Raw genomic sequence first — 21,988 nt, 5'->3', positions numbered from 1 at the left:
AGGCCCTGATTTGTCAAGGAAGACACTGGCCCTCAATGCTGGAACATCCCTGCAAGTGGCCCAAATTATCCCAGTCAATCAGGTTAGGGATATCCTATTACAGAATCTATTAGTCCTGGATAAATCAATGGTTACTAGGCTATATCTTTGTTGGTTACTGTTGTTTATCACTGGTGTCACAGGGAATAATGCACCTTTGTTTTCCAACTGGCTTTTTGTAAACTTAACAACCCAAAGGCAGCTTTGCCAAGCAGTCAACTATACTTCACACTGAGTGAGTAAGCTTGAACTGAGTACAACACAGCAATTAAACAAAAACAGATTCGATGTACACCAATAATTTCAGAACCAAAAATAGTTTGGTAAACGTAGGACAGTTCAAAGGGTTAACAATGAAACAAATATGTTCAAGAGCAGGTTTAATCTCAAAGAGTTTTATGAGCAGCTACGTACTGTAACACAAATAAGGTATGAACAATGCTGAGACATAAATTGCAAGTGGTCTGATTTTTTTCTGGCCTTGGATATTGTAGTATTGCAGCAGTTCTTAACAGAAATCACAGCAAAATTTTAGTTTGTTATCAAGGACACTATGCTAAATCTGCTGTTTGTTCTAGATTATCAAAGAGTTTGAGCCCATGTGGCTGAGCATCTACAAAGCAGGGTTCTAAAAAACACAAAAAAAGGAAAGAAAATCATCACCCTAAAGTGAAATTGGATTTCCAACTCACAGATAAGTTGGTTTTGGAGGTTCAAATAGCTTACTTTAAAAGTAAAAGTTTCCTTACTCAGAAACAATAGTCACCTGAGGAAACCAGTGATCAGTGAATAGGGCGATTCACTCAGCAATTAACAGCTCCAAATTACGTACAATGTCAGTGTTCCTACAGGGAGAATTAGAGTCCACAGTAGGTTTTATGAAGTAAACCATTTATGGAACTTGCATCTCTTGAACAGCTGAAACTTTCAGTTGGTAAAGCACCCTGAATAAAGTTGGCAAACCTAGGTGCCACTAGTCACTCAAACTCTGATTTTGGAGTGGGTGTCCTACTGCATCTTTAACCAGGTCATCTTTGAAAATATGATAATAACTGACAGCAAAGTTGTTAAGGCACATTTCTGTTTCAGTTTGGTGAATCCTTCAAACCTCTCCACACGCGAATGCCAACAGCCATCAGGTGCCCAATTATAAAATTAATTTGAATTGTAGTTCAGTGAAGAATGCAAGGTGCTAAGAATGTGTGTAAAAAGGCAGTGGGTGACAACCTCACAGACACATTTTACCCTCACTGTGCTCCTTCAAGATTTCATGATCAGCACTGAAGATCTGTTTTACAGTCACAGGACGAATTACGTACAGATGTCTCCCCCAAATGGAGCATATCACATCTGATGCACAGTGCTTCATATGAATACATATCATATCATACTTGAATCATAATAATTCTGCTTCCAACAGTGACACTGTGCACATGGGATTGAAATTAACATCTACATTTTGATGTTACGTTCCCAGGTTAAGTTGTCCAACAGGACAAACAAAATGTACACTCAGGAAAAGTTAATTCCAGTATTAATAAACCTACCATAAGCATATATCCCTGCATAGATTTAATGTCATGACCATCAGTTATTCAAAAATAAAAGCTTCAAATACTACAACGCTCTATTCAAGTACCCATTTGTGATTGCAATGGATATAACTACACAGAGAAGCAGGAACATATATCAATTAGTTACATTTTTGTACAAAAGGCCATAACTGACATCCATACACCCTACTAATAATGACCACACAGTAATATAAATCTTTATGAAAATTCAAGCTATTGGTTTTATTGTGCATAACAGAATGATAACCTCCACTATAATTACCTTAACTTGAGCTCATAGTTACCACCTCTCCGGTATTCAGATTTGCTTGCAATCTGAATAGTCATTGGTAAGAAATTCATTAAAATGCATAGCAATAGGATATCACTCAAATTGCCTCTTAACAGCACCATCGTATTGAGTGATTTTAAAACTTAGCTGATGTGTAGCACTCACTAGTTACTGATGTCCAAAGGGACACTAAAAGACATGGAACACGCGTGTTTGGCAATTTAAGAATGACCCTATAGAGATTAATTTACCATTAGTACCCCCAAGTTAAAACATGAATATTATGTAACCAGGTCCTTGTGTTTTTCGTAGGCATAAAGAGTCCTAGTGTCAAGAGTGGTAATATTTTCAGCTTGCAAGGGTAAGACACTTGCTTTCACTGGCAAATTATTCTTTAGAATAGGAACCTTTAACAGTGCAGAACAGTGCTTGCTAACAATCAGGTAGAACTCACCACCTTGGTTGCAATATCACGTTAAAAGGCATCTGTGACAACTTTCAACTTTTTTAGAGATGTATGCATTTTTATTTCTATTAACCAGCAGATCCTGCCTATGATTCTGACTGGCTCTGAGTTTATCATGACAAAGTGTAGTCTCATAATAGCCTCTGTTTTTAAATGTATCAATATCATCACTGGCCATGTTTACATATTTATAACTTGACAAACATGTTACTTACCATCTGTAACACATTATCTGGTAGAGACACAATCTAGCCGCAGATTCCTTACTTTAGAATCCTCCCAAGGCACAAGACTGGATCTGGAATATGTTTTTCCCCGCACGTCTGTGCATCGGAAGAGGGCGTCCCGCAACCCCGTACTAATGTCGCCCGCCAGATGTGAGGTCAATGGAGTCCATATAACCTCCTCTCCAATGTCAGTTTCTTCCCTGACTATTTTCTGTTCCCAAAATGTGGAACCACAGATAGGAACTGCCTATCAAAACAGTATCCTAAAATATAAGACAACCCATTGTCAAATAATCACTAAATTCTCAATTCAGGATATGAATTTCCCTAATAAAATCTTTGAGACGAAAGAGGTCTCAGTTCGCAGAGCAGGGAGGGTCCTTAGAAACCTTAGGCTAGATGCTGTCCCTACCAGCTAACGCATTACTGAAGGTAAGTAACTTGTTCATCTGATACAGACATCTAGCCTCAGATTCCTTACTTTAGGCCCACAAGATGGTTACTTTCTGTTTTATAATGTACTAAATGTAGCAAAAGTAGAAAACATTTACTACTAAACATAAGCAATGTCATGAGACAGACACCCTCAGTGCTGTATAATTCCATCAATGGAATATCATTCTGCAGATGAACGCCCATAAATTAAGTATACAGTCACACAAATACCACATAGAAGTATATGAGACACTTCTACATAAAAACCATAACAAGAGTATTTTAAATAAACTCTCCTATGAGAAGGTAAATAATATGAGACTACCATGGACTTGCCAATATCAAAAGTCCCCTATAACGATACTAAATCTCATGAATTTATGATAACTTAAGTTAGAAAAAAATAACACTTTACAGAGGGTGGAACTCTGTACTCTCAAATGAGGGTCTAATAGTTCACAAGCTGGGCAATCCTGGCTCAGCATATTTATATGAATGCTCACCAGGCAGGTATCAATGCTTGAGCTCAAGCTCTTCTTCAGAGTAAAGAAAACTGAATGACCTGTATATCAGGGATGATCAAGAACCAAAAAACAAAAATACCTGAAGAGCTGCCATCGACAAACCTCAAGTGGAGAGCCAACACTTCTGTGCCAAGTAGTAAATAATAATAATGTACGCCACCTAACATAGAACAGGGAACAAGGCAACGGAGAACCCGAACAATGCTAGCAAAAACACCCACTATGAAAGTAGCCTTGAAGAGGTAAGCATGAAAACCCACATAGGGTCCCAAGGCATTATACACCGCAGGGAAGGCAAAAATACCAATAACCTGTCATTGACAGTATAAGAAGGAATAACACCTGCAGAAGGCAGGAACACCCCACCGGGTGCCACCATTAGGTGGAACAGGTGTAGGAAAGAAGGAACCTCACGAGCACTGGCAAAGCATGGCTCATGCGTGAGAAAAGGCAAAGTCAAATTTCCCCCCTACAAGCCAGTACAAGAGAAACTGGCATGGCAGAGAGGAACAGAGGTAATTCGCTGTTCCACCCCAAATGTCTCAAAAACACCTTAAAGCAGAATCAGCCGATGCGCCAAATAAATGGGTGCCATCAAATGGCATGGCAATCAAAGTGGCTTGAACAGCCTCTGAAGATCTGGATGTGCATAAGCCTGTATGGCAACTTAGTGCAACTGAAGAGGCCATAGCCAGCCTTACAATCAGTGGAATCTACACCATAGCAAATGATCAATCTAGTTGTCTGCTGGCCATCTCTGAGGGGCAACGTTGTCCCGGATGTCTTCCGAAAGCGGTGGCAAGATGCGCGCCAATGAGTCCCACAATGAATGGGAAAAACATCCAAGAATGCAAGACTTATTAGAAGAGCGCAGACAAGACTCCTGGAATCTCTGTCGGACAGGACATATGGAAGAGAGGCAAAATCATGGGAGGCCAGAGCAGCCTGTACCACCAAACTATGAGGAGTGTGATGCCTGTGGAGTCTGGGCTGATCACTGGGGGCAGGTCGGTGCCTATGAGATATAGCCCGAACAACAGGGGCCCATGTACCAGGCTTACCCAAGCCACCAACAAAACGTCATGCAGAGCTTCACTATAAGGAAGCACCAGCTCAACCCCTGTCCGGCCTTGATGGAGGACATCAATCAGAGGACCAGGAGTCCATGCCATGGAGGGAAGTGTCCGATCCAAAACCACAGTAGCCCGCCTCAGCATGTCAGCCAGCGAGGAACTTGCATCTGTGGCAAGGCTCAGAGGGAAGTAGCGGGAGGGGGGGGCAGCAGGGTGGTCCTGAGGCTGGGGAAGAGTCCAAGCCACTACTCACCCCCTAGGTCAGTCATCGAGCTGTCCTCCGTAGGAGGCTGAGCAGCATGAGAAATGGGTGGCAGACACCCAAACTCTTCCCCAGCAGCTCAAAATCATGTCCCTCAGAAGGACAAATATGAGGGGACTCTACAGAAAGCAGAAGGAGGATGTCAAAGACCACTGGCATGACTGACACCGTATCAGATGTCGACTGGCACCGACAGGGCGATGTCTCGACATCAGACAGGGAGTGCGGTATGATGTTAATCAGCGTCGCCAGAGTTGACACAGGCACCAAAGGTGGAAACCCCAAAGGGCTGTGCACTGGTGCTGCAATGGCTTCGACATTAGAAGCAGAAGGCCTAACTGAAGCCGAGGCTGAACCAGACAGCGTTGACAAAGTCAAGGCACTTTGCACCTCCTTGGGCCCAAAGGTGCCCCAGGGGAAGGTGATTTTCCAAGGATCGTGTGAAGAGAATCACAATATTCAGGCATCTGCGTCAGAATCGGTCCGGGAAAGGGAGGGAAACGCAGGGTAGACTTGGGCCTTGCATTCTACAGAGTCATGGTGCTCACCCAGGCACCACATATAAAGAGAGTGGGAGTTTGTGGCAGGCATTTGTTGTCCACAGGGTTTGAACACTCAAAACAGACAGAAAAAAAGCACACTATTCCTTTGCTAAAAACGCCGAAATAGGCTGAAAATGGCCAGATGAACTGTTACTGGATCTAGGCTGCAAGCGCAGAAAAGGAGGAACTGACATCAGCGCCTCAAAGAGGAAGTTATAAGGACTTCGGCGACGTCACATCAAGTGAACGATGTTGGGACAGAGCAGCGCGTTGCCTTTTTCTGACTCGCAGACTTGATGGAGGAATTTTTTTTCTAGATCCAGTCTTGTGCTTGTGGAGGATTCTAAAGTAAGGAATCTGCATCAGGATGTCTATCAGATGTAAGTTTCTCATTCCATTTATGAATTTGCTATACAGAATGGTGTTAAATGTTCTACTTGAATGGTAACTTTGAGCCTAGAGAATTGAATGAGAGGCCCTTTCTGTTATAAATGATACATAAATCAGAGAGATTTACACTGCCATTGGAAATGGAACTAGCAAACATAAAACCCTCAAGGGTCATTTCTCTTCTGTGGTACTTAAAACATTAAAAGACTTGTCAATAGAGCGGATTCATATCTGTACATCCCTATGATTATCAAAGCCTCCATTCTAATAGCATTTCCCCAAAGACCCCATCATTATATTTGCATTTCATGGGGAAAAGGGAGGTGACCCTGCCAACACTCCGGGTAATAAGTAGTGATAATCTAACAGAAAATTATTCCCAAAAGTGAATCTAGCTATTTCAATAAGCATTTTGGTACGCACTGCCAATTATACAGGTCTACGGCTAAAAATATTTCTATACAATATGGTATTCAATATATAAATTGAGCCTTTGTAGATGTGTTAAACATGCACTCATTTTGGGATCTGAGGAATTAGTTTGGGAACATTGTACTCAAACTTCCTTTAATCAGTCTAAAACCCATTAATAGTATAAGCTCTCCTTAATACACTGAAAATAGATTAATCATTAATAATTAGAGCCCCTGGCAAGGGTTGGCAATGTGATTTTGATGTTGAAGCAACAATATCTAGGAAAGCCATACAATAAAATATGTGGCAGGCATTGCTATATAAAGCCTCAATACAAACAAGATTTGAAAAACTGTTTGCAGTAGACATCACTGATGGAGAGAAGTTAAAATTCCATTGCCGGAAATACCGATAGGAAGGGCTATTTATTTATTCCCTAAAAGACATGAATCTCTTACTACATTTCTAGGGATACCAACAGTGAGTACTAATGGGGTCTCCCTGAGAACTAGACAAAAATACTAAATGTTATATGTTACAGTTATATTAAAGGTACAGTGGATATGGTCGGCAAACTAAAGTTATGAGATGCACTATATCAGATATATATGGAAAATGTCACTTACCCAATGTACATCTGTTCGTGGCATGTTCCGCTGCAGATTCAAATGCTATGCATATGTCTGCCATCTAGTGTTGGGCTCGGAGTGTTACAAGTTGTTTTTCTTCGAAGAAGTGTTTTCGAATTACGGGATCGAGTGACTCCTCCTCTTCGGCTCCTTTGTGCATGGGCATCAACTCCATGTTAGATTGTTTTCCCGCAGAGGGTAAGGTAGGAATGATAAGAGTATAAAGAAAAAAGATGTCCATGCTAATGGAATGTTAAATATATATAAATATCTACATATGTACAAGTATTGTTTTACTTATATGACTATAGGCTACCGGGGAGATGGGAGGGTGCATGTGAATCTGCAGCGGAACATGCCACGAACAGATGTACACTAGGTAAGTGACATTTTCCGTTCAATGGCATGTGTAGCTGCAAATACACATGCTGTGCATAGACTACAAAGCAGTTAGTCCTCCCATAAAAGCGGCGGTCAGCCTGTGGGAGTTGAAGTTGTTTGAAATAATGTTCTAAGTGCAGCTTGACCTACTGTGGCTTGCTGTGTTACGAAAACATCTACACAATTGTGTTTAGTAAATGTATGTGGTGTTGACCAAGTAGCTGCCTTACATATTTCAGCCATTGGTATGTTTCCTAAAAAGGCCACTGTAGCACCTTTTTTCTTGTAGAATGTGCCTTAGGAGCAACTAAAAGTTGTCTTTTAGCTTTAAGGTAACATGTTTGGATGCATTTTACTATCTATCGTGCTAAACCTTGTTTTGCAATGGAATTACCAGTATGAGGTTTTTGAAAAGCTACAAATAACTGTTTTGTTTTCCTGAAAGGTTTTGTTCTATCTATGTAGTACATTAGAGCTCTTTTAATGTCTAATGTATGTAGAGCTCCTTCTGCCATAGAATCTGGCTGTGGGAAGAAGACTGGTGGTTCCACTGTTTGATTGTTATGAAAAGGTGCTAATACTTTAGGAAGAAATTTCTGTTTGAGTAATAGAGATTTGACTTCTTCCTGTAACTGAGTGATATGGACTGTGGATAGCCTGTGTGGTTTTGGTGGAATGTTTGGTGGAGTTTATTGCCTAGAATTGATACAGCCATTGCGGGTAATTGATAATACCCAGTTGTCTGTGGTAATGTTTAGCCAATTGTTGTGGAACTTTTTGCAGTCTTCCTTCCACAGGGGAGGTGTGGATTGGAAAGGAATGGTAACTTGTACTGTTTACTTTGTTGTGAGGCTTGTTTTGGTATTTGATATTTTCCCCTGCCTCTGGAGTACTGGCCTCTATAAGTGCTTTCGAAACTTCCTCGTTGGTATTGAGGTTGGTAGGCAGGCTTTAGCTGTAATGTGGATGCCTCCGCAGGTTGGGCTCTAAATCCACCTCTAAACTGGGGTTTGCGAAAGGATCCCCGGTATTGTGTGGTGTATAGTGCACTCATGGCTTTTGCAGTGTCTGAATCTTTCCGCATTTTTTCTATAGCAGTGTCGACCTCTGGACCGAAAAGCTGTTTTTTGTTGAATGGCATATTCAACACTGCCATTTGGATTTCAGGTTTGAATCCTGAGGACCTAAGCCATGCATGCCTCCTTATGGTTACAGCAGTGTTGATGCTTCTGGCCGCTGTATCTGCTGAGTCCAGGGCAGACCTGATCTGATTGTCAGTGATGGCTTGGCCTTCCTCCACTATTTGCTGTGCCCTCTTTTGCTCTTCTTTGGGGAGATGCTGGATTATACCTTTCATCTCGTCCCCATGGGCCCGTCATATCTAGCCACCAACGCCTGTGAGTTGGCTATTCTCCATTGGTTGGCTGCCTGAGATGCCACCCTCTTCCCTGCAGCATCAAACTTCCTACTCTCTTTGTCTGGTGGGGGTGCATCACCTGATGACTGCGAGTTTGCCCTCTTCCTGGCAGCGCTTACCACTACTGAGTATGGAGGTGGTTGCTGGGTAATATAGACAGGATCCGAAGGAGGTGGCTTCTATTTCTTCTCTACTCTAGGAGTAATTATTCTTGCCTTAACAGGCTTGCTAAATATTTGGTCAGCATGTTTTAGCATGCCGGGGAGCATAGGGAGCAACTGATATGTTGCATGCATGGAGGAGAGTGTATTAAATAGGAAATCATTCTCTAATGGCTCAGTGTGCATGGTGACATTATGATATGCTGCCGCCTTATCACTTGAGTGTAGCCTGTACTATCTTCTGGTGGTGAAGGCTTAGAGGGATAGCAATCTGGGTTATTGTCCGGAATGGGGTCTGGATCATGAAGATCTCATGGATCCACATTGTCCTGCTATGAATCAAATGAGTGTGATGGTGACTGCATAGGTGTAGGACTAGTAGGAGGAGAGATATGTAGATGTGGAGAGTGAGGAGGAGACTGAGGAGGAGAAAATTGAGGAGGTGGAGGTCTCTCTTCTTTTTGGCTCTTTAGCTGGCAGCTGTGTAGTGTCCAATTCCTGAAAGGCTAATTTCCCCTTTGGTTTTGGAGGAGGTGCAGTTAAAATTCTGCCAGTTTCTTTATGGATATGAATCCTGGCTTGCCTTTCATCCATTACTTCCATGATTGGTTGCATTTGTGAGTCCTCCTAAGTAGATTTATGGCTTTCTCTAAGTGTTTTTGAAAGTCCGTGCTCCTCAGTATAACTTGGTCTTTTCGGCTCCGAAGCTGCCTTCGGTTCGGAGACAGAGCTTCGGCTCAAGTCTGATGGCTTCGGAGGGGTGGCCTTCTTCGGTGCCGAGCTGGTGGGTTGGTCACCAAGCGTCTTATTTTGGGTCGAGCCATGGCCTTACGGCAGTGGCGTCCCCAACGCCTTATGTTTGGGCTTAGATGGTACAGGGGCAGGAGTACTCATGTGCTGTCCTGCCGTGACCGGTCTGTCATCCTCAGAACCCTGGTCTGAGTCGGATCCTCGAACGGAGACTGCAGTCTGCATGATCTCTTCCTCTTCGATGTCGAGTTGTTCGGAGCTATTTGATGCCATATCGAGCCTCTGTGCTCTTCTGTCGCAGAGAGTCTTTTTCAACCGGAAGGATCTGCAGGCCTCGCAATTTTCTTCCCGATGGTCGGGGAAAAGGCAGAGATTACAGATGAGGTGTTGGTCTGTATAGGGGAATTTAGTGTGGCACCGAGGACAGAATCAGAATGGAGTCCAATCCATGAGGCTTCGACGCGGTCGGCAAGACCAGTTTGTTCCGACGGTCCTGCAGTGTGGATCGAAGGTGTAACGCGATCGAAACAATACAGACGGGAAATGAAGAGTTTAAGGTTTTCCAAATCAAACTATCAGAGCGAAAGGAAACACGTCCTAACCCGATGCCGGAAAGAAAACAATCTAACATGGAGTTGATGCCCATGCGCAATGGTGCCGAAGAGGAGGATTCACTCGATCCCGTGACTCAAAAACAGTTCTTCGAAGAAAAACAACTTGTAACACTCCGAGCCCAACACTAGATGGCAGACGTATGCACAGCATGTGTATCTGCAGCTACACATGCCATCGAACATATATATATATATATATATATATATATATATATATATATATATATATAAAAAAATCTAGAATGTTACTAGATATCAGATACAAAATCACTTCGCAAAGCGTTGTCAGGCATGGGCTCTGATTCATAATTCATGTATTTTTTGTGCATTAAGGAGAGAATAAACTGAAACTGGGTTTTAGACCAAATCATTAGAGAAAGTGTGAGTACAATCTTCCCTAGCTAATTACTCAAATGTCAAAATTAATGCATTTTCAACACGGGGACAAAGGGTCAGTTAGACACTGTCAGCTAGAGACTTAGTAATGCCTCAGTCTTCCTTTTCAACATCTGAACAACAAATGGAAGGTATACTTGCCTCACATGAGTCTAACTAAGCAACAGATACAATACTGATTTTGTAGGTGCCAGTAACTATTATTGTTGACTATTGTCTGGTAGATTAAAAACAACTTTAATGCAATTTGGTGTAAATTTCAACAAGTCACTATGAAATGTCTTGTCAAATTAATGTTTTTTGGGGCTGAAAAACATGCCACCTGATAATACATTCCTATCGGTTTCAGTTAAAGTCCTGCAGTACAAATTAATGACTACCAAACAGTTTTCATCATAAGTGTGATTATTGCTTTTCCTGCCCCAACTAGAATATTTGTTGCTTGTACTTCGGTTGTAGCTGTCTGCTATGTTTCTTTCTTTGCTTCCTTTTTCACTTCTTTGGCCACTTTCACTTCCTATTTGTTGATGCGCGCAATATATTCATTTTAAGCACAGCAAAAATCTGACTTTTCTGCTCCCTTGTACTGTTTTCTGTTAGCAGAAAAAACAACATCAGATGAAAACTGAACGCTCACTTGGAATGCAAGGATAGGTTATATCATTTTTATTGCTGTGATGATCACATTTTTCTGAAGGGTATAAACTCTTCCTAATTTATAATCCTCAACATCAGTTCAAACTTACATTGCTTACTTATCCTAAACTCATTTACTAGTCTTTTAAATGACTAAATATTTTGGTGTGATAATAAATGAATACTTTATCTTGGGATCTTAAATCTTATTTGTTTTTTTAATTTCAACAACTAATTTCCCCCCATTCAGTTTGGCATGTTTGAGAACAGTAAGGGAATTAAAGATTCATTCAAGCCAGTCTCCCATTCTTTGGGTAGGATTTCTCTCTGCCTAACTGTGGAAAATCAAATTCCTTGGTCTTCTCAGTATAATAATGTAGTTCATATAATTGTAAAGCAAAGCTGCCCCAGCAATTCTTAATTTCTTTAAACGTTAATGTATCCAACTGTAGTACTTGTGCTTTACATTTCCCATTAACATCTGTTACGGATTTATGTGCCTTATTCAGATTTTCTGCTATACTTACCTTAGTAGTAGATAGTAAAGAAGCGGCTAGATACAGAGGGCATAGGTAAGTAACTCATCCACTATGGCCCATCGTTACGGATAACCTGATGTTTTAGTATAGCGCTTAATACAGTAGTTCTTTATGCTGGTACGGGGTACTATTACCCAATTTAATGGTACTCTATCTGAAGGATGGAAGCTTGGTTGGCTTTGCCATATTTCGAGCTTGTGTCCTATATTTTACAGTAAAAGTCACGAGCCATGTTCTCAGAAAGATCATACAGTGGTTAAAAAGGGTCACGTGCCTCAGAATAAAAAGATAAAAACGTTTTAGGCTATGGACTTGAAACAGAATCAAAAGGATGCCTCATCACTATGATGGAATGGAGTCGGAAAGTGAATGCAGTCAGATTTTCGCAAGTACATACGTACAGTTGATTATGTGAAAATGTAATGTGGTGTTTTTATCTGCTCAATTGCACGTCAGCCCACCAGACGTATTAAAGCAAGGTTATTAGGATTAAGGCATGCATTAAATCATAAAGAGAGAAGAGGAGTTTTTAAGTGCTTCTTGCAGGTAATGAGGGTGGACGCCAATCGGTTGCTTGAGTGTATGATGGTCCAAGTCAGTAGTCACAGCCCCAATGAAAGATGTTTTCTGGGAGAGAGATGTTCTGAATATCCTGACCTCAAGAAGTACAAAATTCATACTTAGGTGGCCTCTTTTTCACAAATGACATACGTTCAGAAAGATATGGAGGGTTGTTCTGGTGGATAGTCTTAAGCAAGGTAAAAGAGATTGAATTTGATTCATACATTTATAGACAACCACATTTTAGAATCACATCAACAAACTGTCCACAACTTGGTTTTTTCTTTGAAAGGGGATGTGAAAGAATCTTCTTGTATTGCCATATCCTTATTGTGAACTGTCTCTCAGGTGATGCACATCAGAATTAACAGTATGTTATTATGTTCAGAGTCAAATAGATAAGGCACATAAAACAATTAAATGCCCTTTTAATAGTAAACACAGAAATGCAAAACATTTATTAGTCCATGTAAGAACAATATTTTATATTTGCATTGAACAAAGGTTTTACAACATCAAATATTACAACTATGAATCAAAAAGTGCACATTACCTGTGCAGATTCCTCTTCTAATCGCCTTTTTTCATCCTCAGAATCAATTAGCTTTTGTTTTGTCATTAATAATTCCTTATTCAATGCGTCTGCCTTTTCTTCAGCCTAAAAAAAAGACAGTTTGAGAGATGTTCACTTATCTTTTACCTCGAACCTGAAGCAGCTACACATTACCTTAAGTAAACTCAAAATATGCATAATTTATCACACAAGAAGTCAAGTGACAGTTACACCAACAGGATAAAATATTTTCTATTTTAAATAAGGAACCATACTGCTTTTCACTGTTGCCGCTGCCTTTTAAACAGAATGGGAAATGGTGCACCAATTTTAGTGTGCTACTTGGGGTTCTGGTCCACAGACACCTTGATATCATTCTACACAATCAAACTTCTAGGGCTGAGGCACAATAGATTATCCTTCCATTATCAATTACAGGCTGCACTGCATTGATTACAATTGTGGTGGTTCCCCATATTCCTTTACCTTTTTGGGGGTAACTTGGGGTCCTGGATTTCACAGCTTATTTCACTGCAGAACATGCTTATTACGCCCTGCAATGGTACTGCCTCATCACTTCTGACACATTTGATGGTTAAGGGCAAAGTAGTAGTCTGCAGTGCATTTGATATAGTCCTGGCTTTTTGTCTAACTCAGCCTACATTTTTTAATAATACAGTGTCCTGCACTAGCAGTGCAATGCAGTGAGTGCAGGAGTAAAGCACTCTGACAGCCCAGCAACTCAAAACCAGGTAAGATATCTTCCCTTGGTGGGGGGGGGGTGGGGGGGGGGGGGGGGAGGGAGGGGGGGAGGGGGAGGGGGGGGATGGGCAGGGGATGGCTGTGATGCGGTTGGTAGAGCACCTCCGAACAAGGGGTGGATTCACCTCATTTGTTATGTGATGGTAAACAATTTTATAAAGCAAGACTGCTGCTAGGTGTCCCGGCACTGAGAAAGTGAGCAGAGAGAGTAACAGAAGGAAAAACTGGCAGATCTAGACGATAGTGAATGCTAAGTGATATTATACAGCCAACTCATTTTTGAAAAGCAAGGTTTTCAAGGCCTTTCTGAATTTAAGAAGGGTGGATGCAAGATGTAAGGCCATTGGGTGACATGCACTAACCTGTTCGTCCCAGGGAGACACAATGCTGACCCAAGTTGCTTGTTTCCAACCACAGATGTTGCGTGCCTCCCACTTACTTGTATGTGATCGGCATGGTAACGTTCCAGGGGAAAGGGGAAAAGGGGTAAGGGAACAGATCTAGAGAGAGATCATGTGGCAAGATCTGGATGGCTAGCGTTGATCTACGAAGAGCAGATATCTCCTATGATGAATTAAACATTTAGTCAAATAACACTTTTCATGTAACCACTATACTAAAATCACTCTTTGCCAATTCCCCCAAACTAGGTGTACCTGTCAGGGACCCCTTTCCCACTTTTTATGGCTCTCTCCTCTCTCTAGAGATCTTCAAGAAACAGTATGGAACCTGCAACCTGATACAATGTTTAGCCTTCTCTACTAACTACATGTATTCCCACCTTGTTCCCAAGTCATGTGACCCCACTGGAAAACCTAACTAAAGTGTTCCAGAAATTCAGTGTACGTCTTGCTCCTTGAGTGTTGATGAGACTTTCTAAAACACAGTCACACTTACAATCACAGACATGTAAAAGGCAATAAAGAATGAAAATCCATTCTTAAGTATTTAGATTTCTCAAATATTCAGGGATTAATCAGTGCAGCGTGTTAGTATCGGAAAGAATACAGTTCAGTGTTTTAACCACACTGAGAGCATATGGTTAATATACTAAAGCTCATTTTCCTATGTAATTGGTGTCATCACTGTTACATCACATTGACAATTGAACATGGAATAACAGACCTTTGATTCACCTTTTGAAACTAGTGTGTGCCAAGCACTGAGTATTCTTTATCATAGGCAATGATTGGTATTACTAAAATGCTACATAAAACGGAACTGTAATAAACACGTTCATAGTACATCGTTAAAATAACAATTGTTCAACATGCACTCCAACCTGTACGGTCATTGAAAGCTAACAATAAGCGCTATTATTCGGCAGACAGCAGGTATTCAAGTAACCAAGGACACTGATAACAAGCCCTTCTAGAGTGTGCTGAACATCTGGCAATCAACTATCAAAGGTAATCAGTAACGAGCCTTTCAAGCGTGTGCAGCCGTTAGAGCCTTTTATGATGCAAATCTTCTTAATCTCTTCTTTTCTAGGATTGGCATCAATGACGCTGGTCTGTGGAATAGACTATTCATTAACAAGCGTGGAGGAGCAGAGAATCCCACTCTGCATCTGAAGACATCTGACAGCAAGCAACACCTCAAGACTGATAGGGCTTTAAATATCTGCCGTACCTGGCCACACCCACTCCAAGTCATGAGGATGCCACAAGCTCAGGTAGCAAGTTGACACATGCCCCAGATTCCTACATGAGTTCTAAAACAACCGTTGGATCAAGTAAACATTTATCAAAGACGACAACAATCATTGGCCAATACAAGAGCATGCAATTTGCTTAGGGGCACACTTTACTAAACACCAGATGTGGGTTCTGGAGCATATTCGGGTTTTTCCAGTCACTACTACCATTTTAGCTCCACTTGATTGTAAATTGAGGGCTGGAATGTACTGATAGAACTTTTACTCCAAATAATCAGGGCCACTAGGATGGACAGCTATGTATTCTAGATAAAGCAATTTAAACATCACTCTTTTGCTCAATGGCAACGAATGAAGGGCCTTTAATGAACCGATCAAAGAAGAACATGGCCACCTAAGTACTAACTTGACAGACACGTTCTGTGTTCTTTGTAGTTTCTACAAAGGCCCCACATCAAGGCCTAAGAAAACGGAGTTCCAACAGTCCAAGTGACTCGAGACTTTCACCTGGATCACCAACTGATGAACAGGCCGGGGCAAGAGAGGCAGCATCTTCCTCAGCTGTTTTGAAAGAAAGGACATTGATGCATGGTGATTATCCTGGCTCTCTAAGGAGAGCTCTGGGTCCAGGTATAGCCCTAGGTTTTTTTTTAACCATTTTTGCAGAAGATGGACATGGGATCCAGCAATTGGGGCAAATGTTGGGCAGCATTGGATCAGACATACAGGGATTTCTTACCCACAGAACCTCTTTTGTCGGAGTTGAATTTGAGTGAGTTTAAATGTAACAACTTATGGCTTGATACTGCAGCTGTAGAATGGTGAAAGGATTGTGGGTTTTCAGCCGTTGGATCCAGAGTGATGAACAGCTGGGTGTCATCTACATATTTCATCACATTGAGACCAGAAGATTTTCCTTCACAGGTGGACAGATGTATTTATTAAAAATGTCTGGCTCAAAGCTGATCCCTGCGGCACTTCTTGACTCAACTACTTAAACTCAGATGTACAGGGTGGTAGAAGACTGTTTGTGATCTCCCCAGTAGATAATACATACACAATTCAAGTGCCTTTCCAGTTATGCCAATCTCCTTCAGCCTAGTAAGGTAGACGGTATGAGACACCATATCAAATGCTGTGGACAGACCTAATAGCATCAAGGACACGCATTGTGCTTGGCTTGGTCTGCCAGCATTCAAAGGTCTACTACTGTTACAAGGGCTGTCTCTGTGCTGTGAAACCGGTAAATTCCAGGCTGAGATGTCTCAGGAAGTTTGTTTTTAAGCACCCATTCCAATAATAAAAAGGTTGACATGTTTTCCCACGAGTTTTCCAGCAAAAGGCAGGAGGGAAATAGAGTGGTAGTTCGACAATCCTGGTCTGCAGGTTTTTTTTTTTATTTTTTTTTAAAGGAGCAGCACCACCGAGGACCTTTTCCACTCCACAGGTAACATTACAACTATTAAGTGAGTAATTGGAGATGTCCAGCAGTGGTGGACCAAGGACCTCTGCGACTGCTTTTCACAAAATGGATGGCAGAGGATCTAATCGGGGTCCAGTCTTCAACACTAGTGAGAGCCGTCAAATGTGATCAAGGTAGAACAACAATGCTTTTTTTGGGGTCCCTTCTCTTCTTTGGAAGGGTGAGGCAGAGCATAAAAGGTAGACAGTGATGGAAAGGCCTACATGAAAAGGGCTAAGATGCCCCAGTTCAAAGAAACAGTTGGTTGGGGAAGAAAGTGAGGTATGGAGGAGGCACAGAAAGCGCCTCTAGCTCACTGACCCTCTAAGCAGACTGGGAAAGCAGTTTTGAGGGTGAAAAGTCTGAGTGGGCAGTTGTGAGCGGTTCAAAGGGAGTGCATATCGCAATCGTAAGAACCACATTAAGTCCCACTAGGGCAGACTAAAAAGGCACTGGTGGGATCATGTGTTGTAGATATTTTAAGAACCTAAGTACAATAAGGGATCTGAGAAGGGATGGCTGATATGGCAACTGCAGAAAGGTAACCTTTTAACGTGCCCAGACCAGAATCCTGCTGTCCAAGGAAATAATTGAGAACCTGAAATGGGTGCGGACAGAGGGTCAAAATGCTTATCAGCACACCCTGCCATGAACTTATTCTAATGGCAGGCATAAGAGATCCTCGTCAGCTCTAGATACCAGAATGTCCATGTCCAATCTAAAGCCATAAGAATGACTTTAATCTAGTAGTTCCAGATCTTGAGAACTCTGAACAGGAGGGGTATTGGCAGAAAGGCATACAGAATGCCAGAGATCAACTTAAGACAATAAATGTCTCCAAGCGAGAGATGCCTTGAAAACTCCAGTACACAAAGTTACTGACGTTGCCTGTTCCACAGAGATGAACAGATCTACCCGGTGTCTCTCCATTCTTGGAAGAGACACCACACCACCTCTGGATTGAAACGCTGTTTGTGATCCGCTAGGCATAAGCAGCTGAGTTCGTCCATCCCGGTATTTACAGAACCATCCAGGTGTTGAACCACCAGGGATATGCTAGACCTTTCAGTCATCCCTTTAATACCAAATGGATCGCCCCAAAACACCAACAGATTATTGTGGAGTCCAGATTCCACCAGAAACCAGAGACCTCTGATTGCCACCCCTCCCAGATGGCTGTCCCAACCCAGGAGTGACGTATCTATCACAATAGTCAGCTCTGGTTGGGGAAGGGAAGTGGGTCTACCACTGAACCAATTGTGGTTTGATAGCCACCACTGCAGATCTTTTTCAGTTTCCTCAGTGATCTGGACCTTGTTGGAGATTCCCCTGATGGTGCGCCCACTGAGAGACCAGATCCCATTGCAGAGTATGCAGGTATGTGTTACAAGCAGTACGCAGGAGGCAATGAGGCCCAGCAACCTCAGTCATTCTCAACGAAATCCAGGATACAGGGAGAAACATCTGTATCATAGGCTGAATATCCTGGACTCACTTCCCGGGAGGATAAGACCAAAACCTCACTGTGTCCAGAACAGTTCCAATGAAAGGCAGCATCAGAGAGAAATCTGGTATGACTTCAGCCTGTTGATAGTGAACCCCAGCAAGTACAGAAGTTTCACTGTAGTCTGAGGTGGGAGACAACGGTCTGGGGTGAACTCTCCTTCAACAGCCAATCATCATGGTAGGGAAAGACTGGGACCTCTGAACTTCACAGATGAGCTTAAAACACCACCCATCACTTTTGCAAACACCAGAGGGGCGGTGTTAAGGCTGAATGAGTGCACAGCAAACTGAAAGCGCTATTGGCACACTGTGACATACTGGTAACATCTGTGTGCGGGCAGGATAGGAATGTGGAAATAGGCGTCCTGCAAGTCCAAAGCTACCATCCAGACTCCCGGATCTAGGGCAGGCAGGACTTGTTTGAGTGTTAGCATCTTGAATGGTTCCTTTATCAGGAAGAGGTTGAGAAGGTGCAGGTCTAGGATAGGATGGAAGCCTGTGTCTTTCTTGGGAACCAGAAATTAGCGGGAATAGCAACAACCTACTTCTGGTGCGGGCATCCTCTCTATAGCTCCCTTGGCCAAGAGAGCTAACACTCCCTTCAGCTTGTTGGAACTAGATGGCATGGGAAACGAAGTGATCACAAAGGGGGGGGGGGGGGGGGGGGGGGAGTAGACCCTTTGGACGAGCTGCAAAACCCAACTGTTGGATGTTATTTACATCCAGTGGTGCAGGTGATGGCGTATCCTGGCACCCCACTGGATGCCTATGATGTTTGGAAGGCAAACTAGAGAGGTTTGGAGGCTGTGGCTGCGGGGTTTCAGGAGTTGACTGACCAGTCCTCTGGCTGCCTGTCCCATGTGGTCTGTGGGAACCACGTACTTCACCACAGAAGGACTGCAAAAGTTGCTGGGTGTGATGGCTAGGCGTATAGACACGCAGTTGGAAACATTTTTAGTGGCCAAAAGGTGGACTGGGGTTGGTGAAGGGCTTTATAAAGGTCTAAGGACAGGCCATATCCCTAATCCCCTTGAAGCATTCAAGCGTTGAGTTTGCCTTCTCACCGAAGAGATGGGAGTCAAAGGGCATGAGCAAAGCTTGGACAGCCCCCAAAAAGGCATTTGTTCTCAGTCAGGTGTCACACCTTAGGGCCACTGACAAGGAAATCACTCTGCCCAGCGAGTGAGTCATATCCAGGCCACATTTTATGGTGAACTTGGCTGCATCTCTCCCATCAGCAATTGCCTGAGAGAGTATGGCTTGGGCCTCCTCCTAGATAATGGGCAGTACCTGCGTAACAGAGTATCAGATTGTATGGAAGTATCGGGACTAGAGGCATGCGGTTTTCACTCACCGCAATGCCAGGCTGGCAGAAGAGAATATATTTTTGAAGTTATAAAAGCCTTTGGATTCCCTATCCGGTGAGGTGGTAGGGAATGCACCCAAGTGAATTTTGCACATGGAGGCCTGGTCCACCATGATCTCGGGACGGGGTGCTGTGTGAGAAAACCGGGGCCCCTTGGGGCATGATGATGCCGGCAGACAATTGTCCTATGCACAGTAGCCCCTGTGCAGGATTGGGCCAGGACCGAGAATAACAGCTGTAAGTGCTTCATTAAATGGGAGCAGTGATTCTGTGGGAACGACTCCTGGTTGTAGCACCCTAGTCAAGACGTTTGCCTTGACTGCCACTGAGGGCAGTGTAAAGTCCAGGACCTTAACCACTACCCACACCACCATAGCAAATGAGGCACCCTCCCCCTAGCCACAGTAGGAGGAGAGACCAGGCCAGTGTCTGAGAAGGTATCCAGACCACGGGCAACCACCAAATCCTCATAGCAGGTTTGATAGCCATTAGGGTATGCAGACCCCTCCCACTCATCACCCAATCCAGGCCTGCTGTAGTAATAAGGAGCTGGATCTGGTATGGAGAGTCTCCCCTGGTCAGTGCTGGAGCCGGCATCGGACAACAACTATCCAGCTCCGTATCGTAGTGGGGAATGATGGAGGAGGTGTCATTGCTGGGAGTTGGTGGCACCACGGGCGTGGACACCGGAGCGGGCGTCATGGAAGGTCTAGGTAGCTCGACTACGCCGTGGGCAAGCCCACCAGCGGAAGACCGGTAAGGGCCCACCCAGGACTCATGGGGCCTAAGGACACTCCAAAAGAGTGGGGTCGCCCAAAAATGAGGTGCATGGCCTCAAATCTCTTTCTGTTGGGCGGGAAGGTTCCTCCAGTTCACCAAAACTCAAGAAGGAGCAGAGACGGGCCATGCGCCGGCTCCACCACCACAGAGGCAAGCCTTGAGTACTGACTTGTCCAAAGACTTGCACGTCAAAGTTGAAGATCTTAGATTACTTTCTTCTGGGACTTCCCCGACAACTTGGAATGGGATGACAATTGCCATGTTTGACTTCACAAACGATCTTGGGACCTTCCTCTCACCTGAGAACTAGGGAATTGCTGTCATTAGACGTCAGGCGACAAGGTTCTTGAAGGACCACTTCCTGAGCACATTGGGGTGCATTGAGCATTAATTCTCACATTTTGGCGTCGTAGTTGCGCTCAAGACACCAGATGCAAACCAAGTGCATGTGTGTCAAGGACTTTTGCTGGTGACAGGCGGCGCAAGTTTTAAAACCTGCTCTCTGCAGGACATCCTACACACCCAGAGACAAAGTCTCAAAAATTCTTTAAAAAAGGTCGAAGAAAGGTCTAACAATAAGTGACTGGGGGGTAGCTCTCTCTGCATCTGTGATAACTGGTGCAGAAAGAAAACTGATGACAGAGTATGGGGTGGCACTCATGGAGGCACTGTGCACATCACTTCCAGTGCCGATGACGCAGCTCAAAGCCGAACAATGCCACCTACCAGTGAGCAGGTTGTACTGCTCAAACATTTCTGGATCCAGTCTGACACCCGGTAAATATTCTAAGGTAAGGAATCTGCAGCTAGGAGTCTCTATCAGATGAACGTATGTTAATGGCACCCATTTTTCAAGATCGTTCTTTAGAGCATTACTCATTCGCCTTTGAAGCCATTCTTAGACCTTGCTGCCCAAACAGTGGTTGTAGAGGATAATCTACTGTCCTCTCTAAAGTGTCTACCATGTCTACCGATTTTAGGATTTTCAAGATGGTGGTAATTTTGTCAAAGAAATTTGGCAGCTGTCTGCCAGCTCCAGAGCCAATTTATTCCAAACACATTTTGGGGTGGAGGACTGATGAACAGTAGAAAATACTTCATTTGAGCAGTCTTCTGAATCCAGAACTTTGTCCGTAAAGCAGGCTGCTTTAGCGACAAGAACCTGCCTTTTATATTTCCTTAATCCCTCTAATTTTGTCCCCCTTGACTCTGCAATAGTGCATTCTACAAAGTCTCTCTAGTTTCTTGCAACCTAGTGTGGCCTCACTCAGGGAAGATGAGAGCCAAGGGCCTGTCACAGAAGCTCTTAGTTTCTTGACCACACTGTATGGCAGAATATCATCAAGCACATCCTCAGTCCAGGTTGTATAGCCTGAGTAGGCCACCTCAGCCAAAGCCGATTTCACGGCAGGTTCGTCTTGTTTCAGGAGTTAATTAGATCTGGTTAGACAGTTGGGCCCATGGATGAAACTTCTGATGCTTTTCTGGTGGATTAGTGTGTCTGATGTTTGCAACAAACCTCTGGCGAGTAGATCCTTAAAAGAACCAGACAATGGTCTGACCAGAACAAAGGATGGCATCTTTGCCCTCTAGAACACTTC

General features: G+C 43.2%; 1 protein-coding gene across 3 annotated transcripts in view; it reads right to left on the bottom strand.

Moving 5' to 3' along the window:
- The window catches only part of RABGAP1 (RAB GTPase activating protein 1), an 885,283-nt gene that overhangs the window by 105,091 nt on the left and 758,204 nt on the right, over nucleotides 1-21,988 (bottom strand). For all 3 annotated transcript variants that reach the window (XM_069241548.1, XM_069241547.1, XM_069241549.1), the window contains one exon: nucleotides 12,855-12,959. In XM_069241548.1, the coding sequence (XP_069097649.1) occupies nucleotides 12,855-12,959 (105 nt within the window). The remainder of the gene's footprint in view (nucleotides 1-12,854; nucleotides 12,960-21,988) is intronic.

The sequence above is a fragment of the Pleurodeles waltl genome, chromosome 6, assembly GCF_031143425.1.
Source record: "Pleurodeles waltl isolate 20211129_DDA chromosome 6, aPleWal1.hap1.20221129, whole genome shotgun sequence".
Lineage (NCBI taxonomy): Eukaryota > Metazoa > Chordata > Amphibia > Caudata > Salamandridae > Pleurodeles > Pleurodeles waltl.
The sequence above is the reverse complement of the archived record's forward strand: the minus strand, read 5'-3'. Positions and strand labels throughout refer to the sequence as shown.